This window comes from Artemia sp. Qi Xiang Cuo, chromosome 15 (genome assembly GCF_049724085.1).
Source record: "Artemia sp. Qi Xiang Cuo chromosome 15, ASM4972408v1, whole genome shotgun sequence".
NCBI lineage: Eukaryota > Metazoa > Arthropoda > Branchiopoda > Anostraca > Artemiidae > Artemia > Artemia sp. Qi Xiang Cuo.
The window spans coordinates 60,972,035-60,986,479 of NC_142808.1; the positions used below are offsets into that span (position 1 = coordinate 60,972,035).

The following is a 14,445-nucleotide window of genomic DNA, read 5'->3' on the forward strand; positions in this document are numbered from 1 at the left end:
CATATTTTTAGTAATTTCTAACATTTTAATATATTTTGTGTTATATTTTGTGTAACATATTTAAAAATCATGATGTTATAAGACTGAAACCTTGTAAAATAGATCTTCTACTTAAATAAGATACAACAAAATTGTTTTTAGCTTCACAACTTTGCTCAATAAGGGCTGTAACTTGCTATGGGATGGGGGGGGGGGGGGCAAACTGCCCCTTCCAGACCTCAGTTTGACCCCCCCCCCCACCCAGACCCCAGCTGAAATTTAGTTTCTTCCAAAATTTTGTCAAAACTAAGGTGATGTTGTATAGTTCAAGCATCAACAGAAACAGATCAGTTTTTTTTAGTAGCCTATATATTTACCTTTATAGTACTTTAACAGCAATAAATTGCACCTTTATGGTACCAAATGGCTTATTTATCAGTATTTACTGTCATTTTCACTTAATTTGGTAGAATTGGCCCCAACTTTGCCCCTCCCCTCCCTCCAGGATTTTGACAAAATTATGCCTCTGTGCTCAATCCCAAATTATAAGGTTTCAAAGATGCAGAAACACATTTTGAAAAAAAAAATCAACATCTATATAGCTTAGGGTAAGACACCCATTAGTCGGCCACCTGCCTATTCTTGGACATAATCATTTATACTATTTTAATCACTATTTACAATGAGCCGTTTGTATGTCCGAGTTCAGGCAGAATTTTCACTTGTTAGTAAATTCAAAAATAGAAGGTGCTGTACAAGTGAAACTATTTGAAGTATTAACCTACTTGTTCAGAAATTCTTCAGAAATTTTTTGATACAAAAATTAACTTTCTAGGGGGTATAATACAGTAATTACAGTAGTTTAAATGTCAAAAAGTTTTAAGAGTGATTAAAGTGTCCAAATACTGAGTGTCTTACTCTAGTGTAAAAGTTTACTCAAAAAACAAGAATTGCATTTTCAGAACTAAAACCAGAAAAAAAGAAACTGATAACTGAAAATTAAGGTAAAATTTTGTTTTGTCACAATTTAAATAGGTCTAGACCTGTCAAGTAAGCAAATTTCTAAGCCTTATAAATCAGAATAGGGTTAACATGAATGCTTGGCAATACCTTCCTGGAGTATGTTTTTGACCCTGGATTCATTACTGAAAATTTCATTTTCGTAACCTAACCCCTTTCCCATATAGAAAAAAGTAGCTAAACAAGGACTTTACCTGTCTTAGTAAGGAACCAAATGGTGCTCTTTTCTGGTACTAAGAGGCTTCCTTAAGAATAGCTGAAACTGTAGGGTGACAATAATGTCATGGTGCAGGTGCATTTAATGCACCTGCACCATTTAATATGATAATATTTCATAAATATGTCATTAAATGAATATTGTAGTTTCTCCATTTTAAAACATGAAACCAAAATGTGTAATCAGGGCATGTCAATTCACAAAAGTTTTTCTTCAGGAAGGTTTTGCTTTCAATGAAAGTACAAATCAAAGTTATTATTTCATTAAAATTACCATAAAAGTTATTTTCAAAATCTATGATGGGATAGAGTCAATAACCATGTATCCTCCTCCCATCAATGTGCCAATATATAATATTCATTTCTTGTTAGGCATGTTTCATGTTATTATTACTTTGTTACTCAGTTTTTTTGATTGATAAAACCAAATATAATTGCATTGAGTAGTAGGTTCTTGTTTTTCTGATTTGGTCATCTTGTTTAGTATTGAATGGACAATTTTTTTTTAGGGGGTTGCTTACTAACCTCCAGACACAAGACAAGTTTTTGGGGTAGGGATCAATTATTAACAGAAAATAATCAGAGACAGGGGGGGGGTGGCTAATCCTTTGTTTTTGAGGGTTTTTATCAGTTGAATATTTAAATTCTATTTGCGTCTACTTTTAGATCAATTGTCACTAAATCAAGTAGGAGCAACGAATTATGGACTTTGGAAAATAATTATTTGTATGACCAAAATAGCAAAGGCCTTGGATAATTACTAGAATTAGTCCTATTTTGACATTAGTAAATAAAGTGACAACATATTAGCCAAAAGAAGAAATAAATTTTCTACACTCAGGGACATTCTTATGCTACATCTTTAGATCATCTATGGAATAATAATTTTTATCATCTTGGTTCTATGATTTGAAGTAAGCAATAAATTATTTTTTAAGGCTTTATTGATTTTTTTTATTTTTATTAATCATTAAAACCATCAACAAGCCTTTCATCAAAATAATTTTCAAAACTCTTGACTTAAGACAAGGTTTGCAGCTAAACTGTCTTGCATCTTCCTTGGTCCTAGTTTGAACTTTGAATATGATTGAGAAAGTGTTGCTTTTTCAAGGTAATAAATGCCTGTATTCTGCAGTTTTATTGTGTATGCATTACTCCAACAAAATTCAAAGCACCAAAAAAGACAATAAACAAAGACAACACATTTTCAGAAAGTTGTGAAAAAGTGGGGAAAAATACCAGTTTGAAAATACATCACAGTGAATGCATAACAATCTGGATGGTCTGTGGAAATAATTTAAAACTGGAGTGCCATTTCCAAGTGTTGTTTACAGTATTATATGTTTTATAGCTGACATTATTTCAGAGATAATATTATGGATGTCCCTCAAACTCAAAACATAGCTGAGCCAATCACCATTCTTGAGAATTCTGTTGTTAAAAATGGTAAGTTATCCAATAAAATTTGTGTAAAAAAAGAAAAAAAGCTGTTTTTCTGGAGTAAATAATTGCTTCTTTTTCTTCTTACTTCTAAATTTCTCTTCAGTGAAAATAAAAAAATGAAACAAAATGCAACTGCATAAAAGCTAGGCAATGAAATAGCTATTTTGCTACACAAAAGTCTACTTTATTAGATATATTTATTCAGTTTGGGGAGACAACAAGTCTTTGAGTCAAAAATTTTTCTCTTATTATGTTCTGTTTGCAGGAATAAAAAATAAGAAAAAATAGAAAGCAATAAGAAAAAAGCATTCCTACCAAAAGTTTCTATTCTGCAAGGCAGCTGTGGGTAGAAAAATGTGGGTATTCTGTGGGTAGTAAAAATATGGGTGGTATTCTGTGGGTGGAAAAAAATATTCATATAATTGGTGATAATCTTTCAGTTATTTGATTAGAATTAGAAGGGAAAAAATATCAATTATCAGCTAAAGTATTTCAATGTTTCTGTCTAACTGGAAGTGGGGTATCTATCTTCTCTAAGCTTTTCTGTTGAATGTGTTGATGTCTCTTTTATTTATGTTTTCTTTCAGAAGTTGAAGAGGCTTTACTAAGTGACCGTAAAGAGGTTTTTGACTGTTCAACCCATCTTTTGTCTCTTAAAAGGGAAGATGCTCCTGTGGATACTTTTTGCAGCATTTCAGGACCATGTAAACTTGGACCTGACCCCCAGGAATTAGGCTCCACATGTTTTGACAACGAAGGTACATGTCAAGCATTTGTTTTTTGTATAATCAAATATATTGGGTAATATTTTATTGGGAAAAGCTAAAACAAATTATACTTTGCTAGGTCTTCATCATCTTAGGATTTGAAACTGCTGAAGCCATAAAGAGAAAAAAAGAACTTGAAACTATGCAATAGATTATGGACAACAATTCCTGTAAATTCTGGTATTATCAAATTTCTCTATAGAAAAAATTAGCTGATTTTGTTCAAAGAACTTTTTTCATTTCTAAAATAAAATATTAAACATTAGTGTCGTTTTGTACTGTACTGGTTAATATTTTAATGTAAATATTTTGTACTTGTAGATGATTTTTTTCAGTCACTCCATTTGTTTTGTCTCCATTGTTGTAAATCCAGCAGAAAATATATTATTATCATTTAAAGTATTCAAATAGCATTCACTAAATGTTTATAGTTAGACTCAGGTTGCCTTCTGAATTTTTGGAAAACTCATTAAAAGAAATTAAGTGTTGGAACACCAAATAATTCAGTCAGTGTCAAATGTTCTCCTAAAATAGACCTCTACTCTAAAAGTAAAGATAGAATTGTTAAGTTTGAATCACACTTACAAGTCCTTCTGCTTCATCACAGTAAGAGCAGTGGCATTACAAGGTGACAAAGACCAAGTTGGGTGGCACTCTTGAGGTGTTGGCACCAGGAGAAGAAAGTGGAAGGTCACTTCTGAAGCATATATATGAAGGGTATTTTTCCATTGTTAGTCTTAGCTACTAAAGCTCAAGCTTTTGTGTTAGTTAGCCAAATACTCTGGAAGGATTTTAAACTTACAGACACATATTGAAAGCTTTATATTGCATACTGAACAACATCCTGCACTCTATCTAAAGCCCCAATTTAATATGTGGATCAAATCCTAATTTGTGAAATTGGGTTCCTATTTATCTAATTATCATGCTTTAATTTGTTCAGTTTTCATATTATATGTCATTTTCACATCTATTGTCTGTTTTTATGTCTTGGGGGGTTATTAATTATTGAGAATATTTTTATCATACTTTGATAATTTTCCATCTATTTATTTGTTTTTGTTATAGAAGCTGCATATGTTTCACCAGACAATGTCAAAACGATCAGACAAACTTCTAATTCTTCTCTGTCATGTGAGCATCAACAGCTACCTTTGAGCATTGCATCCAGAATATCCAATTTAACATCTGTGTTGGACTCCCAGGGTCTGAATTGTAATGATGAAGGTATATTTAAAAATAATAATGTTGCAATATTAGTTTGAAAAAGGAAATTCCTCAATTCATTGGTCCCTCAACCCAACTAAATGTAATCATCTTCCATTTTCCCACTCCACTGAAGTATTGATCTACTGCATGCCATATCGGTCCCTCCAATGCCAAATTTTAAGAGAGAAGAAGATACCAGTAGCAGCTAAAGTCACTGACAGAGAATACACCTCTGAAACTGTGGTCTCACATGTTTTGAGTCACAAACCTGGAGCTCCATAAAGTTAAGCAGTGTTATTTGTACCACTGTCTAAAATAGTCAGGTTTAAGGTATGGAAAGGTCATCATTCATTAAACTCAGAAAGGAGCTTGCATCTGACAGTAACCTTGCTTTTCAGAAAATTGACCATTGGGTATCGGAAGGACAATCTTACCTTAAAAACTTACCTTACTTTGCATCGGAGGGGCAAACTTACTGAAAACTTACCTTAAAAAAAACTTACAGGGAAATTGCCAAATTTGATGAATTACATGGAAAAGTCAAGATTATGAAGCTTAAATGCCTAGAATACTAAACAACGCATTATCAAAAACAGAACAGATTCAAAACTATTCTTTACCGTGAAAAATAGAAAGATTGTTTGGGAAAATCTTTTGCTACAATATAGTTTAAATAGTCAAATTGAAAGTCACTGCTATTTTTATTTCGATTATAAAATATCCAGTAAGTGATACAAAACAAGAAATATAAATAAATAGGCGAAAAGAATTTTTTTAAAAGCATACAAAAGCCATCCATACAAAAAGTATATTATGTTCCCGTTTGAAACTTAATGCATCCCTTTAAAGTCGTTTCTGAGCAGTATAACAAGAAGAATAGAACAATTGCGGCAGCCTAGTAAAGAGCAAATCAGAGCAAACCATGGTGCATAGTAGCCTAAAGTATAAAAATGCTTTTTGAAAAATAACTGTCCAGGGAAAAAAATTTTGTGTTAATTTCAAAACAGACTTGAAAACACTTGGAAATGGTAAAAGTCCTGATTTTAATAGCTTGGCGTTGTTTAGATTCCTGTGCTCACCAAGTCATCACCCTTTTCCTCAAAAATAAGTTTTTGGAAGCGTGTGTTTTACCCCACTCTGGTATCTGAGTAGACCCATGCTATTAAAACAGAAAAACAATCACAAAGAGACAAGTCGCAGAGAATCTTATTTAAATAGAAAAAAATATCGTAACCTCACACCTGCTTTTATTATAAAAATGCGTGACATTTTACTGCAAGGGTACCTTCGGGTTAGAATCATAAGACCAACAATATATCAAACAGTATAAAGAACATAACATAATTCAAATTCAAGCATTTTATTAACCTCCGAAATTGGAGAGCATAAATACATATAAAATGAACAAACTGATCATATAAATATTAAACAACAAATCCATATAAATACAGGCCAATATACACAAACCTAAATTATAATAATAATTCTTAGTTACATTTTATTGATAATATCATAAATTTTAACATAAACAAGTAGCAAATATAAAAAAATGGAATTATTGGGAATTATAAAAATAATACCAACTAGATAAAGAAAAAAAAAATTCTAGTTTCAATAATTAAAAAACTCCAGTCGGGCTAAAGGAAATTGATGGCCCTAGCAACTTAGATTTTTGTTGCTTTTTATTCATTATCACAATGGTATCGTTCATGTCATATTGTTTTATCACTGATGACGTAGAATAAAATAAAGGACGAATTTTATTATATTTGTTGGACAAAGAGAAAACAAAGGACCATAAGGAATATCTAAATAAAGAAAAGAGAACTATATATTTTTCTTAAGTGTGACATCACATTTTTCATGTTTTTAAAGCGTTTAAATAGTATTACCAAAAGTATTTTGCAGGCTAAGTGCATTTCTAATGATACGGTAGCACATCAAAATAAATCAAATGTTAGGCACAAAAAAATTTGTGACATTTTTTCTGCGTGAGGCTCTTATCATTAAAAATAACTAAACATCTTTTCAAGTAACTGAAAAGTTGAACTAGTGCAGTGTGATTTTCGCTACGTATGAATTTAGTTGCCAAAGTGAACATTTATTCTTAAATTTGGGCTAAATGGAAGCTCAGTCAGAACATTGGCTTTTTTCACATTCAGCAAAACAATAATATTTTATTGTTTAAACATTCTTTTGAGAATTCTAAAATAAAACATCCCGAAGCCGATCAAAAATCATGTCAGATTTAAATGAAAAGTATGTCATTAAAATTTGTTTGTCATTTAAAAAAATTTCATTAAAAAAAATTTTGTCATTTAAAAAGTATGTCATTTAAAAAAATTACTCCTCCTACCTCTGCTACTTCTTAAAAACATTAGAATTACATTTATGCATTGGTTGTTTAGATTGTAGCCCGTAGGTTATTAAAGTTTGTCTCTCTGCAAGTTTTGTTTGTTAATGTCGACAGTCATGATTTCATTTCATAGTTGAGTCAGTTTTAGCCATTCATCCAAGCACATTTTTGAAATTTACTTTGAATCTGTCATAGTGAAAAACAAAGACGTTAAATATAATTAGACATTAGATATAATTAAACATTAAATAAAAACAAATTGAAGACATTAAATATATTTAAAACTTCCAATTTTCAAACAAGTTTAAATAATTCTCCGTTGAAAATTCTGAGTAATTTCGAATTTATACTCGTTGAATTCGCAGATTCGAAAAGAATGAATCCCGCTATACAAGTGTCTTATTCACTTGATGCAAGTAAGATATATAGACTTTTTACAGCGTTATAACTTTGAAGGGTAACATAAATCCAAGGTCTAATGAAGTGTTTGAAATCCAATGCTTAGTCTATTTCTTTGTGTTTTTTTTTGTAAATCTTTCTATTTTTTCGTTTTTCTAGTCTTTTTTTTTTTTTTTATAAAAAAATCTAGTCTATTTTTTCGTTTTTTTTGTTTTATTTTTTTTTGTAAATCTTTCTATCGTAGTGCATTTTATGTGGCAACGAAAAATGGTGTCAGTTATTATGATTTCTACTGTCAACCTCTTCTCGTGCTCACTCAATTTTTGCAAAAGGTGAGATGCAAGTGAAATTGCTGACTATTCTTTTCCAGAGTTAAAAACTATTGCTAATACTACTAACGACAAATCGAAGAACCCAAACGCATGAGGCCAACACAGAAACGCGTGCTCCTCCTCCATCCCAATTCATTCACAGCCTCCCTCTTTTCGCCCTCCCGGGACTTTCCCATTTCCCTTGAATATTTCTTAGTGAGGTCCTCCCACCCCAACCGCGGACGACCTGCTTTCCGTTTACCCCTAGACGGTTGGCCAAAAAGGACTATCTTTGGCAATCAGTCTTCCTCCATCCGCAGAACGTGCCCTAGCCATCTCAACCTTTCTCTCAATTATAGCCCTAGAAAGCAGTATTAAACTCCACTTTTTGTACAGCCTATCGTTTGAAATATGATCAGTCAGTCGGGAACCCAAAAAACTCCGTAGGCAATTTCTTCTGGTCACATTTTAATTCATTTTGCTCACACTTTCATGTAGGATGTTTAAATCATCAGCATAATCTAAGTCCAGAGAAGTATTACGTTACCGTTGGATTACGTGTTCTACAATTGCCATTATTGTGCTCCTTAAGACAAGGTCCCTCCAAAAAATACAATTAAATGGGGATAGAACACAATACAGCTTAACTCGAGATTTAAATCGAGATTTGCTACTTTATAGCTTTAATACGAAAGTATAACTTTCCAGGACACAGTTATGCTGATGATTAAGAAGTTGTCGTAGAAAATTCGAAAAGAGCTCATTCAATTGGAAATTGGAGTGGCTTGTGGCCTTCTTAATAGTCAAAAGTGATTTTCCGAAACACATCCAATCATAACTTTGAGATAGCCATTTTGTTAAGTCTAGTTGAAATCCAGATAGAAATTTATATTTTTGAGGATGACATTCCCCCACGGCCTTCAGGGCAAGGGTTGTAAGTTATGCCCTGAAGGCATATAAGGATTTTATAGAAGGAATTGTCGTAGAAACTTAAAAAAAGACTCATTCGATTGGAAATTCAAAGAGATAGTTCTCTTTTTAATAGTCGAAAGTGATTGGAGGGCAACTAACCCCCCTCTCACGCCCACCTTTTCCCCAAACCAAAAAGGCCATCCGATAAAATAATAACCATTTCATTAAAAATAGTTCAAAGGTCAGATAAGAAAAATTCCTGTGTCGACGGAACCCGCCAGGGCCCGGAGGCAGGCGTTATGAGTAATGCTCTAGAGGCATATATAGTTCTTATTGATGGGATGCTCGTATTAACTTTGGAGATGACTAATTTGATTTGAAGTTGAAAGTTCTTGGTCCCTTTTCAAGACTCGAAAGGGATCATAGGGCAACTAGCCCCCCTCCTTCACGCCCTAAATTCATCAAATAACAAATTTGAGATAGATATTGTAGTAAAAATAGTTCAAAGTTATGATAACAAAAAAGACCGGGGTCGACACAGCCCTCAGGGCCGGATGTAGACCCTGGAAGTTATGCCCTGGTGGCATACATGGTTGTTTTGAATGTGATGTTCGTATAAACTGTCTAGAGGGCTCATTTGATTGGATATTTAAATTTGTAATTTACTTTTTAAGAGTCAAAAGTGATTGGAGGGCCGCTAGCATCCCCCCACACTCCATTTATTTTTTTCGCAGAGGCACGTCATATTGAAGGGGTCGTCGTATAAACTTCAGAGAGGGCTCATTTGATTGAAAATCAAAAGTTATAGTTCACTTTTAAAGATTCAAAAAAGACCAAACTTTAATTAGTCCCCACGCGTCCTTCCCCCCCCCCCCCCAAACCATCCGATAAAAATTTAAGATAGTAATTTTGTTGAAAATAGTTCGAACATCAGATAATAAAACTTCGAGATTGACACAAACCCATTTTTTTACTTTGATATTGTTACTTTGATACCAGTTTCGATACTTTTATGAATATTTGATTTTTTTTTAAGTTTGATTTTAAAATAATGAATTTTAAAAAAACTTGAAATTTTTTTCAATCAAAAATGAACAAAAATTAATTAAAAAAACTCCGAAAAATAAGTTTTTCAAAGAAAATTAAATACAATTTTAAAATTAAGCTCAGCATATAAAATTACATTTTAAAACTCTAACTAGAAACGACCAGAAATTCCAATTAAAGATTAAATGAAACCCAAAACGAACAGAAATTAAATAAACAATCATAGCAAAAATGTACAACAAGTTATAATATAAATGAATAAATAGATCTTAAAGCGAGTAATGCTTAGATTGATTATGAAAAAAGTGAAAAAAATATTTTACTATTGAAGTATAAATTAAATTTAAAATGAACATAAATTGAATTAACAATCAATGCAAACAAACATACAATATATATTAATGTAAATTAATAAATAAATATTGAAACTTAAATTGTATAATAAAAAAAAATGATTGAAACTTAAATTGAGCATGTAAATCAAGCTTGAAACGAACAAAAATCACTCCAAACAAGAGTTTGGGCATGACCTCCTTCTCTCACTGTAAAAGTCTAAAACCTACTGCATCATTGGCGCTTTACTGAAAACTATATACGTCTTGGAAATTATAAACAACATCAAATTGAATATTTGATGTATAATGATATTAATTGTTGAAAGATCCATCAGTTCAAGAATTTATTTCACTTTAATTGTATTTTTATTTTCAATGCTGTAAGAACTGGAAAAGAGAATATTTTTAATATAATTCGTTTTTAGTTAAGCGCCAATGACGCAGTAGGCTTTTGGTTTTTATGTACAGTTAGGAAAGGAGGTAGTATCCAAACACTTGTTTGTAGTGAAACTATATTCGTCTTTAATAACTTTAAGAAGAGCTAATAAATTAAACTGAATATTTGATGTATAATGATATTAATTGCTGAAAGCTCATCAGTTCAAAATGTTACTATAACTTTAATTTTTATTTTCAATATCAAGTACAAAAGAAATATTTGCCATAAAATTGGTTTTCGGCAAAATGCTAAAGACGCATCAGGTTTTAGACTTTTACAGTGAGAGAAGATGTGATACCAAAACTATTGTGTATAGTAATTTTTGTTGATTTCAAGCCTGATTTGCATATTCAACTTAATTTATACTCGTTTTAAGATTTATTTATTAATTTACATTAATGTAATTAATTGTATGTTTGTTTGCACTGATTATTTATTGTGTTTCTGTTCTTTTAATTTTCATTTATACTTCAATAGGAAAATATTTTTTTTCGTTTTAAGCTTGATTTTCATATTCAATCTAAGCATTACTCGCTTTAAGATCTATTTATTCATTTATATTATTACTTGTTGTATGTTTTTGCTATGATTGTTTATTAAATTTCTGTTCGTTTTGGGTTTCATTTATTCTTTAATACGAATTTCTTGTCGTTTTGAGTTTCAATTTTAAAAGGTATTTGTGTATGATGAGCTTAATTTTAAAAGGGTCTTTACTTTTCTTTGAAAAACTTATTTTTCGGAAGCCTTTTTTTAATTAATTGTCATGAAAACAGTGTTTGTATAAGGATGTCTTTAGTTTATAATTACGTAATCAATAAGGTTAGTTTTGAATAAAACTCATAGTAGATAATTAAGTGAGAAGAGGCTTTTAGACCGAAAAGAGGTTTTGGCCCACCAAAACAGACACAGTCCAGAGCAATTATCCATTAATCAGATTCTCGTGTGACTGTTTTGTCGTTTACTAAGATATAACATCCTAGTATCCTATAATTTTCTTGAATGGTGCCACTCCTCGTGTGGGAATAGTGTTGACTGCAATGTCCCCAGTCTTTTAAGTTACCCGACAGGGTCAAAGCAGCCCTCTGTGTCCCTTTTCTGGTCCTCGTCCCCGTTTATTATTTAACAGCCGATTATTATTTTACGGCTATTTAACCATTTTTATAGAAGTTCTTCTGTAGCATGAATCTGCTATTAGTTCTTAAAGTTAAATAAATCAGTTTAAATTAAATTAAATTTTAATTAGTTAATTCTTTTTCTTTTTTCAATATTGTTGAAACTAATCACGAAATTTAATAAGATAATCTTCAAAAAAGATAAACGTCGCTGATTCGTGCGTGAAGTTGTGGCCGTGTGAACCCTGGATGCGAGATATTTTGCAAGTGTGAATTTTATTGGTACAATGGCGTTCCTAGTTTATAGACCGTTGCGGTTAAATTAGTTTTCAAAGTAAAATTATCATACGAGTTTAATATAAGTTCAACTAGAGGAGAGGGGAAGAAAAGTAATTTATTTGTTAAAACCTATCTATTTTTTTTAATTCCGTATGACTTTCAAGTTTTAATGCTGATAAAAAATTACATTATTATTAAAATTCTAATTCTTTTATGTAGTGAAAGTATTTTCAAGTTTTGTTGTTTCCTACTTGTTTCATTCGAAAGTGGTAGGTCGTGTAGATCACGAAAAGGTAACAGTTATAGAATGTTCGTCTTTCATATGTAATTACTATGATACGTAATTATTGAATCGTTTTCACCTTATTTAATTTTAATAATATAATTTTTTACTACAGAGATATTTCATTCTACTGTGTGCAGTTCTGATGGTATGGATCAGCCAAAACTCTTAGGCCCAAAACCAATAGTGAAGATAAAGAACCTGACAGAGAAGGCTATTGATTCATTTGAATTGCATTCTGAAGTAAAAATTTTGGACAATCATAAGACAAATTTGAATAGTTCCTTGTGTAGTAAAAAATCTAGAATATTGAAAAGATGTAAAGAAACAAATACAGGGATAAAGAAATATATTTGTGATGTTTGTGACAAGAGCTTTTCTCGTGTGAGCGATTTGAAAAGGCATCACACAGTGCACACTGGGGAGAAACTGTTGAAATGCAAGTTCTGTGAGAAAACTTTTTCTTGGTCAAGCAATTTGATTGTCCACCAAAAAGTGCACACGGGTGAAAAGCCATTTAAATGTGATATATGTGAGAAAACTTTTTCTCAGTCAATCAATTTGATTAATCACAAAAGAGTTCACACGGGTGAGAAGCCCTTTAAATGTGATATATGTGAGACAACGTTTTCTCTGTCAATCAATTTGATTACGCATCAAACAATGCACACTGGTGAGAAACCGTTTAAATGTGATGTCTGTGAGAAAACTTTTTCTCAGTCAAGCAATTTGATTATGCACCAAAGATTGCACACGGGGGAAAAACCTTTTAAGTGTGATGTCTGTGAGAAAGCTTTTTCTGATTCAAGCAATTTTATTGAACACCAAAGAGTACATACTGGTGAGAAACCGTTTAGGTGTGATGTCTGTGAGAAAACATTTTCTCAGTCAAGCAAATTGATTACGCACCAAAGAGTACATACTGGTGAGAAACCGTTTAGGTGTGATGTCTGTGAGAAAACATTTTCTCAGTCAAGCAATTTGATTAAACACCAAAAAGTGTACACTAGGGAGAAACCGTTTAAGTGTGATGTCTTTGAGAAAACATTTTCTCAGTCAAGCAATTTGTTTAAACACCCAAAATTGCACACTGGAGAGAAACTGTTTAAGTGTAAGGTCTGTGAGAAAACTTTTTCTCAGTCAAACAGTTTGATTACGCACCAAAGATTACATACTGGTGAGAAACCTTTTAAGTGTGATGTCTGTGAGAAAGCTTTTTCTGATTCAAGCAATTTCATTTATCACCAAAGAGTAAACACTGGGGAGAAACCGTTTAAGTGTGATGTCTTTGAGAAAACATTTTATCAGTTAAGCAATCTGATTAAACACCAAAAAGTGCACACTGGGGAGAAATCGTTTAAGGATAATGTCTGTGAAAAAGCTTTTTTCGATTCAAGCCATTTGATTGAACACCATAGAGTACTTACTGGAGAGAAACCGTTTAAGTTTTATATATGTGAGAAAACTTTTTCTCGGTCAAGTAATTTGATTAAGCACAAAAGAGTGCACACGGGTGAAAAACCTCTTAAATGTGATGTCTGTGAGAAAACATTTTCTCAGTCAAGTAGTTTGATTACGCACCAAAGAGTACATACTGGTGAGAAACCGTTTTAGTGTGATGTCTGTGAGAAAGCTTTTTCAGATTCGAGCAATTTGATTAAACACCAAAAAGTGTGCAGTGGGGAGAAACCGCAAAAGAGAATATTCTTCTAAATTAAATCTTAAGAATCATACAAAAACCCATACTCAGAAAAAGCCTACTAGTTCATAGTGTACAATAATAACTTCTTTGGTCTTGCTGTACCCTATTGTAAACCATTCTATTATTTTTTGTTTCTCATTTATGTTTTTTTTTTCAGTTCATTAATTGTTTTTTGGAAAATTTTTGTTAATTTTTTCATTTATTTTTTTTTGTTTTGACTTGTTGGTTCCCTTTGGCGTTTACTTTCTCCCCCCCCCCCCCCCAAATAAGTCACTATGTGTACCCATGTTTGAGTAAACATCCCAGTAAAATCTATTTTATTCTTCTATGACTTTTTCTTATCTTTTTTTAAAGTTTCTTTGTCTTTAATTGGGAATGCAACATTATTAACCAGGCTGTAAGTAGTTTTTGGTCTGTCCTCAGAGATGTAAATCCTTAAAACTATGATTGTCACAAGGATTCCTACTCAAGCGATAAGGAGGGATATTTGCTCATTAGGAGATTTTGAGGTCATTTTGTGTGTTTATATATCCTTGGGAAAACCAATGCAGAAGTAAAGAAATGAGAAATATTGGTTCGTTCTACTGTTGTAATTGGCAGAATTGGTCACAGTAAGATTGTGTTTTTTACCGTAAT

The 14,445-nt window shown here is 31.9% G+C and overlaps 1 protein-coding gene across 1 annotated transcript; it reads left to right on the forward strand.

The window, feature by feature from the left end:
• Window positions 1–2,582: 2,582 nt before the first annotated feature.
• Window positions 2,583–13,721, forward strand: LOC148943948 (uncharacterized). Its single transcript, XM_089101298.1, has 5 exons — window positions 2,583–2,661; window positions 3,246–3,416; window positions 4,494–4,652; window positions 12,223–12,350; window positions 12,453–13,721. Exons 1-5 carry the CDS (start codon window positions 2,592–2,594, stop codon window positions 13,719–13,721), a joined length of 1,797 nt encoding a protein of 598 aa, XP_088957424.1. The 5' UTR covers window positions 2,583–2,591.
• Window positions 13,722–14,445: the final 724 nt, after the last annotated feature.